Genomic DNA, 14105 nt, shown 5'->3' on the forward strand with positions numbered 1-14105 from the left:
TGCATATTACTAATCAAACATTAAGTTCCTAATGAAACATGATCTTTACTTAATATCCTAATGATTTTTGGCATAAAAGAAAAATTGATCATTTTGACCCATACAATGTATTGTTGGCTATTGCTACAAATAAGCAGGGTAATATTTTTCTTCTTTAGCATTGTTCTGGATTTGTGTCCGAAGGCACCAGAATGTGTCAGGGTTGAGGAAAGTGCTAGAACACATGCGTCCAGCTGTCTCTTCTCCTCTCTTGATTGGCGGCTCCAACTGAGGGCCAAAAATATCCTGCTGGATCCTGAACGAGGCTTTTACGTCGAGGTAAAAGTCACATTTATATGAGAAGCATGCAAATGTTTGATAGCTATATGAGTGCTGAATCTTCTCCAGATTTAACTGTTGCATGCAATACTTTCTGCTCTCTTCTCAAAGCTCTGGGTTTGATTGAGATGCATCCCGTCTGTAGTCGTGCATCGACGCCTCGGACCCCCTGTGAACCCCCAACATGGTACAGCTGAGGCTTGGGCTATTTTAGTAAGAGCTGGTGAATCCCAGCTGCCATACAGAAGCTCATCGGCATCGGGGAAGACGGCAGACATGGAGTTTGTGGAAGTGTTTGACTCTCCGGGGAAAGGCAGGGGTCTGCGGGCCATCAAAGAGGTTTGGGCCGGAGACGTTCTGTTCGCTGAACCGCCTTTCGCTTCAGTCGTGTTTGACAGGTAAGAGTTCACTGCAAAAAAATGATTTTGTTACTTAGTGAATTGTTTTCTAGTATAAATATCTAAACATTCATGAATCAAGATGCATTGAAAATTTAATTATTTAAGATATTAAGTCTTGTTTTCTGTAAAAATGCATCAAAGTTAAGTGAGTTTTTGCGTAAAACAAGCAGAAATATCTGACAATGGGGCAAGAAAAATAATCAGATTTCAGATATGGAGATGAAATAAACTGAAATAAGTTCTTCAAGAAAATTAAAGAGAGTCGAAGTTGTATTATGATCATAATATTATTATCTAAAACTAAAACTGTGAAGATTTTTGTTACTTGAAATAATTAAAATAAATGTTTAAATGTTTAAAAAAATTAATAAATATTTATATTATTTGAAATAATAATAAAAAAAACTAAAAAAAAAACTAAACTAAAACCTTAAAAAAATCATTAAATCGTTAAATGGAATCAAGAAAATTTGAACTGGAAAAAAAAAGTTTAAAACTTTAACTTATTTTATCTTGTTGCCAAAACAATATGTCTATTTTATTTTTTCTTAAATTAATGTTTATACCTAGAAAAATAACTAGAACGGGAACTGAACTTAAGAATTTATATAAATAAATAAATAAAATATTTTTAAAAATACGCAACATTTCTTAAAACCTTAATTAAATAAAAAAAATTAATTAAATTAAATTAATAAATTAAATATTTTTATTTTGGAAGTTGTAAAAGAAACAAAGATTTTGTGCATTTTACAAGAAAGTAACATTGTATTTTTTCTACTTGAAAAATCCACATTTAATTCAATGTGTTTCTTTGTAATTGTGAAACTTACAAGCAATTTCTTAGTGAAAATTAATGAATAATAAAATAAATCGTTTCTAAAATCAATTTCTACTATCTATCAGTGATGCACTGACTGGGATTGATGTTTAAGTGATCGCTGGGGTCAGTTCAGTCGTGTCCTATGCTCTGTGGCTGCTGATGATCTATATATAACTAAAAGATAATCAGTGAAGCAGTTCCAGACCCAAAACGGTCTAAAAACAGCCTGTAAAATCCAGATTAGATTCAAGCAACTCAGAAAGTCACTGTCTCTCCATGAAGAATCGGTTTTTCCATTTAAACTTTCTGTATAAAAATAGCATTGCATGAGAGAGATGATCATGAAAGACATCAGTCAGAAGTGAATGTGAATCTGCTCTGTGTGCTGCAGTCACGCCTCCAGCATCTGTCACAGCTGTTTCCGGCGGCAGGAGAAGCTGCAGCGCTGCGGTCAGTGCAGGTTTGCTCAGTACTGTGACAGAACCTGTCAGCGTGCCGCTTGGGAAGAGCACAAGCAGGAGTGTGCTGCTATCAAGAGCTACGGCAAAGCGCCCAATGAAAACGTCCGGTAAGAAACGCTTCACCAAGCTTGTCTTACACATGCATCTTCAAGATGCTCATGACTTAAAGCTTCAGTGGCTGACCAGAATCAGAAATAAATCAAATAAAAAAAATAACAAAAAAAGTTTACCATTAAAAGGTTGTTTTTGGGTCATTTGGTCTTGTGTGTGTGTGTGTGTGTGTGTGTGTGTGAGTGTGTGTGTGTGTGTGTGTGTGTGTGTGTGTGTGTGTGACACATTCCTTTGCTCACACAACTTCACAAACAATTTTTGATAACCTTCACTCTTAAAAATAAAGGTGCTTCACGATGCCAAGAGCCTTTGATGTCTAAATGGTTCTATAAAGATCCTTTAACGTCTGTTTCACAAAGATATGGTTCTTTGACTGAATGGTTCTTTGTGGAACCAAAAATGGTTCTTCTTTGGCATCGCTGTGAAAAACCTTTCAAACACCTTTATTTTCAAGAGTGTAGTTTCATTTGTGCTGTTTTCATTAACTCATTAACCTCGGGTTTTGAGTGAATATTGCCAAAACTATCGATAGTTAATGCTTTCATTATTCCCAAAATCCTTGTTGGACTAATAATCATACTAAAACATACTGACTTTGCTCACATGCTGCATAAAACAACTTCACAAACAATTTTTTATAACTTTATGCTTTTGTTTTGTTTTTTTTCCCCTACCTTGTTACATTTTAAAAGGACTGGTCTATCCAAATACTGTCTTTAATCTTTATATAATCCTGTTTTCTTTCATTTAGCACAGGTTTTGTGTGTCTTATTTTTGAGCTGACTGATCGTAGGCCTCATTAAACCTCAGTTATTGAGCCAAAATTATCAAAAAATGCTTTTCAACTAAAAATAAAAAAACTGAGGTGCATGAACTCAGATCAATGAAGCCTACAATCAATCAGCTTGAAACACAAACACAAAACCTGTTCATTTTGTGCAGCGCATGCACATTTACGCTGGTGTTTTCAATCTATTTTTATGTCATGGATTAACAGTCTGCACATGTTCATGCTCATATGTGACACACATGATGTTGTGTGTGTTAGTCTCGCCGCTCGTATCTTGTGGCGTCAGGATAAGGAGGGCAGCGTGGTCTCGGACACACAGCTGACCACGCTGGAGGAGCTGGAGGACCACCTCTATGACATCTCCGAAGACGACCTCAAGGACTTCAAAGTGGACATACACAACTTCCTAGACTTCTGGCCTCGCTCCAGTAAACCACACACAGTGGACAGCGTCTCCCACATCCTCGGAGTGGTACGTGTATTACACTCCTCGTGTTGGATGCTTGTTTAAAACATGATTCAAATAGCATCCTCTTAATTAAACTTGCAAATGTTCCAGTGCAATGGCCCAGCTCTGTTCAGCTCTTCTCTCATGTGTGTCAGATCAACTGTAACGGGTTTATGGTGAGCGATCAGCGAGGGCTGCAGGCCGTCGGCGTGGGTTTGTTCCCGAACCTGTGTCTGGTCAATCACGACTGCTGGCCCAACTGCACCGTCATCCTCAACAACGGCAAGTAAGTGCAGAAACCCCGGTCTTCACATCCTCTGGAGGAGCGTGAGAGCAGACAGGTGAAAGTACGGTGGGTGGGAGAGGAATCAGAGAGAAGATGGCAGAGGAAGTGAGAGTCTGAACTGAAAGAGTCAGGAAGGGAATAACCCTGCGGCTCATGTGATGCAGGTTTCCATGAAAAGCCAATGTCACATTCAACTCATGATGTCTTCTAATTTACCTTTAAATCACTCACATGCGTGGCATCTAGCATGCAAAAGATTCGCGCTCAGATTTATTTGAGTTTATAAAAAAAAAAAAAAAAAGGGATGCATTAAATTGATCAAAAGTGTCAGTACAGACAGTCACTAAAGATTTCCATTTCAGAAGTGTTTTCTGCAATCGGTATATTTATATTTATATACACTGAAGACTGGAGGAATGATGCTGAAAATACAGCGGAGCATCACAGAAATAAATTACACTTTAACAGATATTCACATAGAAAACAGATGTTTTAAATCAGAATAATATTTCACATTTTTACTGTATTTTTAATCGAATAAATGCATCCTCGTTGAGCATTAAAAAAGTGTTAGTGTATTTACTGTATTTATAATAAAATCAACTTTCAGAGGCGTAATGTGCATGATTAAATGCAATGAATTAAAATGCAGTTGTTTAATGTGAAAACCAGAACAGGACTTGATTGAGAACAGTATCCTGAGATTCAGTGGCTTCTTGCTTTGTGTTTCAGTCAGTCGGCTGTTGATTCTATGTTTCACTCTCAGAAGAGGTGGGTCTGTTCAGCTCTACCTCTAAATCTTCATCAGATCTTCATCTCTCCGCTTTCTGTCATCACATCCAGCACTCCAACTACCCAAACACAGCCAAAACACACCACAGAGTCAAAGATAGATAGACGAAAAATACATTTATTTCATACTATGTACACTGCAAATACAAAAGTGCAAAAAAGTGCAAAAGATTTTCTTCCCTGGTGTTTGTAAGGCGAATGCTGATGGGTGGTTGGTCCTTTTGTCTTCATTCTCTTCTAATCTCTTTCACACCTAATGGAAGATTCTTCCGACACATTTCTGTCTTGACAGCTGCCACAACTAATCACTCTTTAATATGCAAATACTTGTGAGTTTACGACTTCCTGCACTCGTCTCAAACCACATTTGTCAGGTTTGTCTGTGTGTCTGTGTGGCATTGGGTCTCATTCACTTAGCATGCAAACACTGCAGAAATATATATAAAATCTAAATTAATGATCTTAAATCATACTTTACATGCATTTATTAATTTATCTAAATCAAAAAATTGCATTGAATTATGTTAAATATTTTTGTCTTGTTTACTAGTGAAATATCTACGCATTCATAAATCAAGACACATTTACTTGAGAAGCAAAATGTCTTTTTTAATTAAAAAATGCATCAAAATGAAGTGAGTTTAAGCTTGAAAAAGAACTAATATCTGCTGTGGGGACGGAAAAATTAACTTAATTCAAAGGGAGACAAGTTAGTTTTTCTGAGCCCACCGTTTGATATTTTTCTTTTTGATGCATTTTTCAGATTTTTTAAAAAATATGTTTAATTGAGAAATAAAATGACTCATGATCGTAAGTCTTGTTTTTTTTTTATAATAATAATAATAAAAAAAGAGTTTATGCTTAAAACAAGGTGGAAAAAATTTTGTGGCGTCAAAAAAATAAATACATTTTTTTTTTCTTTTTTTTTTTACTAAGTTTATTTTTTATGACCCCTTTCTTGGTTGGCAAGTAAATGCATCCTCATTTTTTTTTTAGGTATTTTTAGGTAGTTTTAATGAAAACAAGACAAAAAAATACAAAGTAAAAGATATTTGTGCAGCGAATTTGTGTGTGAAACCTGCGCTTCACGAACAAGTAAAAACAATTCTGAAATGTTATTCTAAATGTAGTAAATGTGAGAACAACTAAAACCACTGATACACGTCAACCACATGCAGTATTCATGAAAATGTGTGTTATTTTAAATGTAAGCAGTGACCTGTATTTAAAGGGTTTTATTGAGTTTGAGATGGTTTTGAGGACGACAAACGTCTTGCGGCGTGTCTTCAGTGAACATCACATTTGCAGAGAGTTTCTAAATTTGTAAAAATGAATCTGTGTGTTGTGAAATGTGTCGTCTTTGCGTATGAATATGAATCTGAACGATCCACACAATCACGAGAAAGTGAAAAAGACCCATTGTTTCTGTGTCTGCTGTCAGATCAAGTGAAGATGTTGTATATGATCTATACGACTCAGTAGTTAGTGTTTCTTCATGTTAACTTACTTGATCTGCAGGGCTTCTGAGTTCTGGATCTGTTTCTAATCATCACACTCCCACTGTCGCAGAATTGAGCTGCGAGCGCTGGGAAAGATCAGCCCTGGAGAAGAAGTGACCGTGTCGTATGTGGACTATCTGAACCTGTCTGAAGATCGCAGGCGTTTGCTGAAGCAGCAGTATTTCTTCGACTGCACCTGCGAACACTGCACCAACAAAACCAACGACGACCTGAAGATGGCCGGAGCGCTTCTGGAGGGAGAGAAGGTGAATCCAGTCTCTCTGAGTACAGGTCACATGTGCACTAACATCACACAAGCGTGGAAGCTCTAATCTGTTTGTGTTCTATCCATTTATTTATCATGCAATTAACAAAAGCAGCCTTGCTTCGTGTAGACTAACTGAGATTTGTTATAGCACTTGTGTATCACTCGCTATATTGATTGCTTGCTCATTTGTAAGTCACTTTGGATAAAAGCTTCTGCTAAATGTGAATGGTAATGCTTGTTTCTGGCATGCAGTACAAGAATAAAAACGTTCTGAGTTCTGAATCCAAATCTCTCAATTCTAGCAATTCTTTTCCTGAATTCTGAGGTTAAATCCTGCTATTCAGATTTTTTTTCTCTCAGAGGAGACTCAGAATTCTGAGAAGAAGAAAAAACTAAGAATTGCAAGATGTAATAACTTTTATTAGTTATTAATCCCTTTTCATTTTTTGTTAAATTTTTAATAAATGTCTTGTGTTTTTGTCATTTTAAATAGTTTTTCCTAAAACATTTTAAATATATGTTTAAATATATATATATATATATAAAAAAAAAAGTTTGATGAAAAAATATTTATTATTATTATTATTTTACTCCAGTAACAGATGCTTTGTTGCTTTCAAGTAACAATTTTTTTTAATGGTTTTATTTTTTAGTTTTAGCAAGAAATATGCTTATTGACAGGGTATGGAAATTACTTGATGCAAAATGTATAATTTTATAAGATTCCATGCATAGCTCATGTTACATAATATTATCATATTTAATATATATATTTAAATTAAAAACATTTTTTTAAACGAAAAGAATAAACAGTTTTCCACTTTGAATGAATCTTACATTTCTGACTTTTTTTTTTTCCTCAGAAGATATCTAAACAGACCTTTTTTCTCTGAATTCTAAGATTAAATTCACTATTTTCTGAATGTTTTTATTGTGTGACAGAAATAAGATTCAGCATGCATCCCTGCCACAAAAATACACAGAACACAGAAAGACGATTTTTTTTAAATGCAGTGAAAGCAGACAGTGACCAAAAATAAAAACAACCAGAACGTCCTGTGAAAGCATCATTAAAGCTGGTTTGAGTCACATCATGAAGGAGAATAGTGTAGTGTCATGTGTGCAGTGAGTGAAGCACAACAGATGAGTTTCCAGCGCTCACACGTCTGTCTGCCGTTCTGGAGAGATTAGTGCGGTTAAATATAGCAGTCCTTCAGTCAGAACACGAGATAAGGAGCAGAATTCCAGTCTGAGACACAGGCTCGTATTACTGACCCTCATTATAAAAGAGTGAAGGACTTCCATCATCTGGAGGACTTGTGTGTGTTTGTGCTGCTGTTCATTTAGTTACATTAATAATGGTGTTGTTTATTTGTATTAAATTAATATATATGCATTTAATGTAAATTACTGCTTATCAAATTACTGTAAATAATGGGAAAGTATGAATGACTTAATCGATCCGTTAATTTGCTAATTTCTTTTTAGTTTAATTATTATACATTTATTTTAACTTTTTGGTGTAATAACCTCAACATAATCGATTTTGCAAAAGAGGATAAAAATGTTTGTTTAAATCACAGTAATAAGTACAAAAGTGTCTATAAACAATAAACGTAAAGTTATTTTATGCTTTGCATAATGCAAAATTAATTATTTTCTTAGATAACATGAATAAATAAGTGACAAAAAAAACAAAAAAATGATTCGTAAACAACATAATTGAGATTCCCATTGTTTTGTGCTATACTGTTGGCAAAATATTTGTAGTATATTGCCTTCTTTAGGTTAATGAGTTTATTTAATGAGTTGCAGACTAACAACTTTTAAAAATGAAAAAACTTTTCAAATGATGTCAAAAGGGTTTGTTTGCATAAGAACTATTAGCCAAAATCAGGTTTAATGTTGAATTTTATCTTCTGCTCTGCAGGTGCCAGAAGAAACGGTGAAAGAAGTGACAGAATACAGCCGGACGATGCTGGAAAAGATGGAAAAGGCCCGGATAGAAGCCAACTACAACGAGGTACTGATGAGTTTGATACAGACGAGCTGCGCCGCTGGAGATGAAAGCGCAGGTGTTTGATGTGAGTGTGTGTGCGCAGGTGGTGAAGATCTGCCGTGAGTGTGTGGAGAAGCAGGAGAACGTTCTCGCCGACACACACATCTATCAGCTGCGCATGTGGAGCACGCTCAGCGAGGTGCTGTCCTACCTGCAGTTCTTCGAGGATGCGGCGACTTACGCGCGCAAGATGGTGGAGGGATACCTGTGAGTGTGTGTGTGTGTGTGCATGCATGCATGAGTGAGAGAGTGCTTCATTCAGTCATGCATGCTTAAAAACCCCTTTGTATGTGTGCAAGATGAAGGAGGGATACATGTGAGTGTGTGTGTGTATGTGTGTGTGTGCATGCATGCATGAGTGAGAGAGTGCTTCATTCAGTCATGCATGCTTAAAAACAACTTTATATGTGTGCAAGATGAAGGAGGGATAAATGTGAGTGTGTGTGCATGCATGAGAGAGAGGACGAGCTTCATTCAGTCATGCATGCTTAAAAACCCCTTTGTATGTGTGCAAGATGAAGGAGGGATACATGTGAGTGTGTGTGCATGCATGAGAGAGAGGAAGAGCTTCAATCAGTCATGCATGCTTAAAAACAACTTTATATGTGTGCAAGATGAAGGAGAGATACATGTGAGTGTGTGTGCATGCATGAGAGAGAGGAAGAGCTTCATTCAGTCATGCATGCTTAAAAACCCCTTTGTATGTGTGCAAGATGGTGGAGGAATACCTGTGAGTGTGTGTGTGTGTGAGTGTGTGTGCATGCATGAGAGAGAGGAAGAGCTTCATTCAGTCATGCATGCTTAAAAAACCCTTTGTATGTGTGCAAGATGGTGGAGGAATACCTGTGAGTGTGTGTGTGTGTGTGTGTGTGTGTGAGTGTGTGTGCATGCATGAGAGAGAGGAAGAGCTTCATTCAGTCATGCATGCTTAAAAACCCCTTTGTGTGCAAGATGAAGGAGGGATACATGTGAGTGTGAGTGTGTGTGTGTGTGTGTGTGTGTGAGTGTGTGTGCATGCATGCATGAGTGAGAGAGTGCTTCATTCAGTCATGCATGCTTAAAAACACCCTTATGTGTGTTAGGGGTGTGAATCATCACTGGTTTCACAATTCGGTTAGATTACGAGTATCATGTCAACGATTTGATTCAATTCGATATCACAATGCATCACAATTATATCAAATGTATTTTGTGATTTTTATTTGATCAAATTATATGCTTTTTTAAATATTTGCAAATTAATAATAATAAAAAAAAGTTGTTAACCAACTAAATACAGCTTCAAAACATACAAGCAAATATAAAATATTAAAGGGAGGGGGGGTAATTAAAAGTGATTCTAAGAGTGCTTAAGTATCTGAAAGTTTGCAGACATTCATAATTATGGGTTTTTCTCTTTTCATCAGCATTATTGCTGATTGATTATTACTGATGAGATCAGAGACACTGGCAGCTTTAATGCACAGATCTATTTCGACATATCAGATGCTTTGTCTTGTTCTGAAAACATAACTGATTGTTTACATCAATTTCGTATCTTAAAAGTAGATGCAAGTGCAACAAACAGGCATGCACATTAGTGCATAAAGTTCACGTTAACGGTGCGTGAGTTTTGTGCATCTAATACGTACTGCTCTCCAAAGCAACAGAAATTAAGTATATCTAAAGTCAAACACTGAAATGCATGAAGGTCAAGCAATGCATACACACATTCTGTCTAATAAAGCCTTCTGCTACTTGTATTTTTTCCCCAAATGTGCAAAGATCTCGGATTTAAAAAATAGTGGGTGCATTTATTTAATACTGGTAATGATGTCAGCAGGCTATAATTGATTACGGTCTATTACTGCAATGATGCAACAATTAATTTCAACACACTAATGTGTGCGTCTGTTGAATTAGGAAGCTCTACCATCCCAATAACGCTCAGCTGGGAATGGCCACGATGAGGGCCGGCGTGACACACTGGCAGGGTGGCTTCATCGAGATCGCTCATGGCATGATCTGCAAAGCCTACGCCATCCTGATGATCACCCATGGCCCGACACACCCCATCACCAAAGACCTGGAGGTAAATTGTTATATATTATTATAATATGTTAAATATGAATATACAGTATTTTTGATGATATAAAATATTTTTTCAACTTGAAAGCATGTCATAAATTATGCGTTATACTCCATATTAATTACTTTCTGTACAATGCATTACAATAAATTACCATGCATAAAGAAGTAAATGTACATATTTATATTCTTAATAATAAAAAATGTATAAAATAATGCATGCATTACTTTTTACAAAACACATTACTTTATTCAATGAGTGATTTTATTAGATGCCATGCATAAATACGTAACAAAAACTGAAGATATATACAAATATAATAATATTAAATATATATATATATTTTTAAAAATGCATGATGCAAAATAGATGATTTTGTGAGATACAATGCATATAAGTTATAGAAATTTGAATATGTATAACAACAATGTCATATTAAATGCATAATGCCGTTTTTATGAATAAAACATAAAATATAAGAAAACATGATGCAAAGATTATTCCAATGCATGACTCTGATACACAGTACAAGCTTCATAAGTGCATTTGAAAGCAACATATGCATGACTTTTCAACTCCAAAAAGGACTTGTTGAGCGTGTGTCACCCCAAAAAATAACAGCATGTGTGTTTAGAAGGACATGCATTTGAACATGTCTGTGTCGTCCCATCAGGCCATGCGCATGCAGACGGAGATGGAGCTGCGCATGTTCAAGCAGAACGAGTACATCTATCACACCATGCGTGAGGCGGCACTGCAGAACCAGCCCATGAGGATGATGGCAGAACCGGTCACCGAGAGCATCAAGAACCTGTTTCGTAGAAAGTGAACCACAACGACGCGCTCCGCTGTGACAAACACACTCACGTCGACGCTATGCAGACGCTTTTAATCAGAAAGAGTAACAAAAGCAGCAATATTCAGAACATACACTCTTAAAAATAAAGGTGCTTCACGATGCCATAGAAGAACCTTTTTTTGTCTAAATGGTTTCATGAAGAGTTTCTGTGTGGCGAAAGAAGGTTCTTCACATTTTTAAAAGTTAAGAAAGATACGATTCTTTGACTGAATGGTTCTTTGTGGAAGCAAAAATGATTCTTCTAAGGCATCTTTTTTTATTTTTACGAGTGTATGTAAAGTTAGACATCTAGATTAGGAAGCAAATCTCACACAGAGCTGCTCCAGTTACAGATTCAGCATTTTCTAGATTCATTTCTCTACGTGATGACTGTGTGACAACTCTAAGATTTTTTTAAAACTCTTCTATGTTTTTGAGTGTCATTAAAGTTTTTTGTAATTAAAATTTCATCAGGTTTGAAGTATGATGTTTGTGTTTTAATTTTAAAGAGATTTTCTTTTATAGTTTCTCCTCAAATATCCATCACTATCCATCGTTCAGAAATCAGAACTAGAATCATTTGATGAGAAATTACTTCACACTGACATGTTTGCATATATTTGTTATATATATGTATTTTTTTTCACGTTAATGTAAAAGTTTTAGCAATTTTTTTATTAGTTATTTTAAGTAGATCTATATAGTATTTATTAAATTTAATTCATTGGCTTTAGTTTAATTAGTTTAAGTTTTTTCAGCTGAAATAAAATAAGTTTACTTTTTACCTTTTATTTCATTTAATATTTATTTTATTTCTAATAAGGAAAATTACATTATATCGTTTTATTTGTAGATGAACACATGCACAACACAAACCTTCTCTTTCAAATAATACAGATAAACACACAAATCTGATTTTGAGAGATCTTTAATAAAAACATCCCATTATGTTATTCTTTTTGTCAAGTGGGGTCTCTTTTTAGGCCATGCGTTTGCTGCTCCTCTTGTAGACGAGGCTGCCGAGAGTCAGAGTCTGAAACACAGCAGCAATCACATGAGTTTAACTCTAGAAAACTCTAGAAAACATCACATGTGCTGATGATAAACACTGTTCTAACTCACATCGACCAGTGTGTTTCCATCCAGCAGCTCTGTGACGGACGTGACTTTGTTCAGGACGGACTTAAGCTTGTTTCCCTCTTTATTCACAACAGCCTAGAACACAAACGACAGCATTATCTTCAATGCAATGAGATGCTTGTACACTTCTGCATGCAGGTCTTTGAGTGCCGCATCACCTTGATTTTCTCTCCGGTCAGGGATTCGATCTCAGCCTCCTGTCCGAGGGTGAAGCTGTTGATCATGACTTTGGCTCCGGTGGTGACGGTCACTTTGAACTGATCTCCATTCTCCTCGATCTCAGTCACGCTCTTGATATCTTTGCCTTTCTCAATCAGATCATCAGGAAGACCTGAAACCATAATCAAGTGATGAGCAATGCTATGCATGAAACATTCAATGCAATACATGAAACTAATAAGGCATAATATGAAATAATCAATGCAATACATGAAACACTCAATGCAATACATGAAACAAATAATGCAAAATATGAAACACTCAATGCAATACATAAAACACCCAATGCAATACATGAAACAAATAATGCATAATATGAAATAAGCAATGCAATACATGAAACAAATAATGCATAATATGAAATAAGCAATGCAATACATGAAACAAATAATGCATAATATGAAATAAGCAATGCAATACATGAAACAAATAATGCATAATATGAAATAAGCAATGCAATACATGAAACAAATAATGCATAATATGAAATAAGCAATGCAATACATGAAACAAATAATGCATAATATGAAATAAGCAATGCCATACATAAAAAAATTAATGCAATACATGAAACACTCAATGAAATACATAAAACAATTAATGCATAATATGAAATAAGCAATGCAATACATAAAAAAATTAATGCAATACATGAAACACTCAATGGAATACATAAAACAATTAATGCATAATATGAAATAAGCAATGCAATACATGAAACAAATAATGCATAATATGAAATAAGCAATGCAATACATGAAATAAATAATGCATAATATGAAATAAGCAATGCAATACATGAAACAAATAATGCATAATATGAAATAAGCAATGCAATACATGAAACAAATAATGCATAATATGAAATAAGCAATGCAATACATGAAACAAATAATGCATAATATGAAATAAGCAATACAATACATGAAACAAATAATGCATAATATGAAATAAGCAATGCAATACATAAAACAATTAATGCATAATATGAAATAAGCAATGCAATACATAAAACAATTAATGCAATACATAAAAAACTCTATGAAATACATAAAACACTCAATGCAATACATGAAACAAATAATGAATAATACGAAATAATCGATACAATACATGAAACACTCAATGCAATACATAAAACACTGAATGTATTATATATAACACAAATAATTCATAATATTAAATAATCAGTGCAATACATAAAACAAACTCTGCAATACATGAAACACTCAATGCAATGCATGAAATACTCAATGCAATATGCAGCTGGGCATTTTATCAGCAGTTCATTAGCATCCAGCATTCAGTTTAGTTTTGCACTCACCGACTGCCTTCATGAACTCCACAAATCCCTCCTGACTCTCCAGCTGATATTTGCCACCGAACGACATGCTGACCAGTGAATGTAGAGTAAGTCCAGAGAGTCTAAGAGATGCTTTTATATCTTCAAACACGCAGATGAAGAATCATTAATCGGACTGGATAAATCTGATTGGCCGATTACTGTGAAATCAGGTTAAATGTCACATGGGGTGAATGGGCACAGAACTATAAAAGGTTAGGTTTGATCGGATCCTGGCCTTC

The 14105-nt window shown here is 35.2% G+C and overlaps 2 protein-coding genes across 3 annotated transcripts; one reads left to right on the forward strand and one right to left on the reverse strand.

The window, feature by feature from the left end:
- The first annotated feature begins 544 nt into the window (after nucleotides 1–544).
- smyd1b (SET and MYND domain containing 1b) lies at nucleotides 545–11194 on the forward strand. 2 transcript variants are annotated; one of them, XM_059504325.1, is made up of 10 exons: nucleotides 545–716; nucleotides 1934–2110; nucleotides 3163–3376; nucleotides 3508–3638; nucleotides 4371–4409; nucleotides 6000–6195; nucleotides 8128–8220; nucleotides 8300–8463; nucleotides 10159–10327; nucleotides 10998–11194. In XM_059504325.1, the coding sequence occupies exons 1-10, from the start codon at nucleotides 595–597 to the stop codon at nucleotides 11151–11153; spliced, it is 1461 nt and encodes a 486-aa protein (XP_059360308.1). In that variant the 5' UTR covers nucleotides 545–594; the 3' UTR covers nucleotides 11154–11194. The 2 variants fall into 2 exon arrangements, with proteins under 2 accessions (XP_059360308.1, XP_059360309.1); XM_059504326.1 differs by lacking the exon at nucleotides 4371–4409 and having other exon boundaries at nucleotides 546–716.
- An 885-nt stretch (nucleotides 11195–12079) lies between these two features.
- Nucleotides 12080–13925, reverse strand: LOC132098162 (fatty acid binding protein 1-B.1-like). The gene is made up of 4 exons (XM_059504333.1): nucleotides 13846–13925; nucleotides 12461–12633; nucleotides 12285–12377; nucleotides 12080–12195 (listed from the first exon to the last, which is right to left on the reverse strand). The coding sequence occupies exons 1-4, from the start codon at nucleotides 13910–13912 to the stop codon at nucleotides 12142–12144; spliced, it is 387 nt and encodes a 128-aa protein (XP_059360316.1). The 5' UTR covers nucleotides 13913–13925; the 3' UTR covers nucleotides 12080–12141.
- Between the last annotated feature and the right edge of the window lie 180 nt (nucleotides 13926–14105).

Source organism: Carassius carassius, chromosome 21, assembly GCF_963082965.1.
Source record: "Carassius carassius chromosome 21, fCarCar2.1, whole genome shotgun sequence".
Taxonomy (NCBI): Eukaryota; Metazoa; Chordata; class Actinopteri; order Cypriniformes; family Cyprinidae; genus Carassius; species Carassius carassius.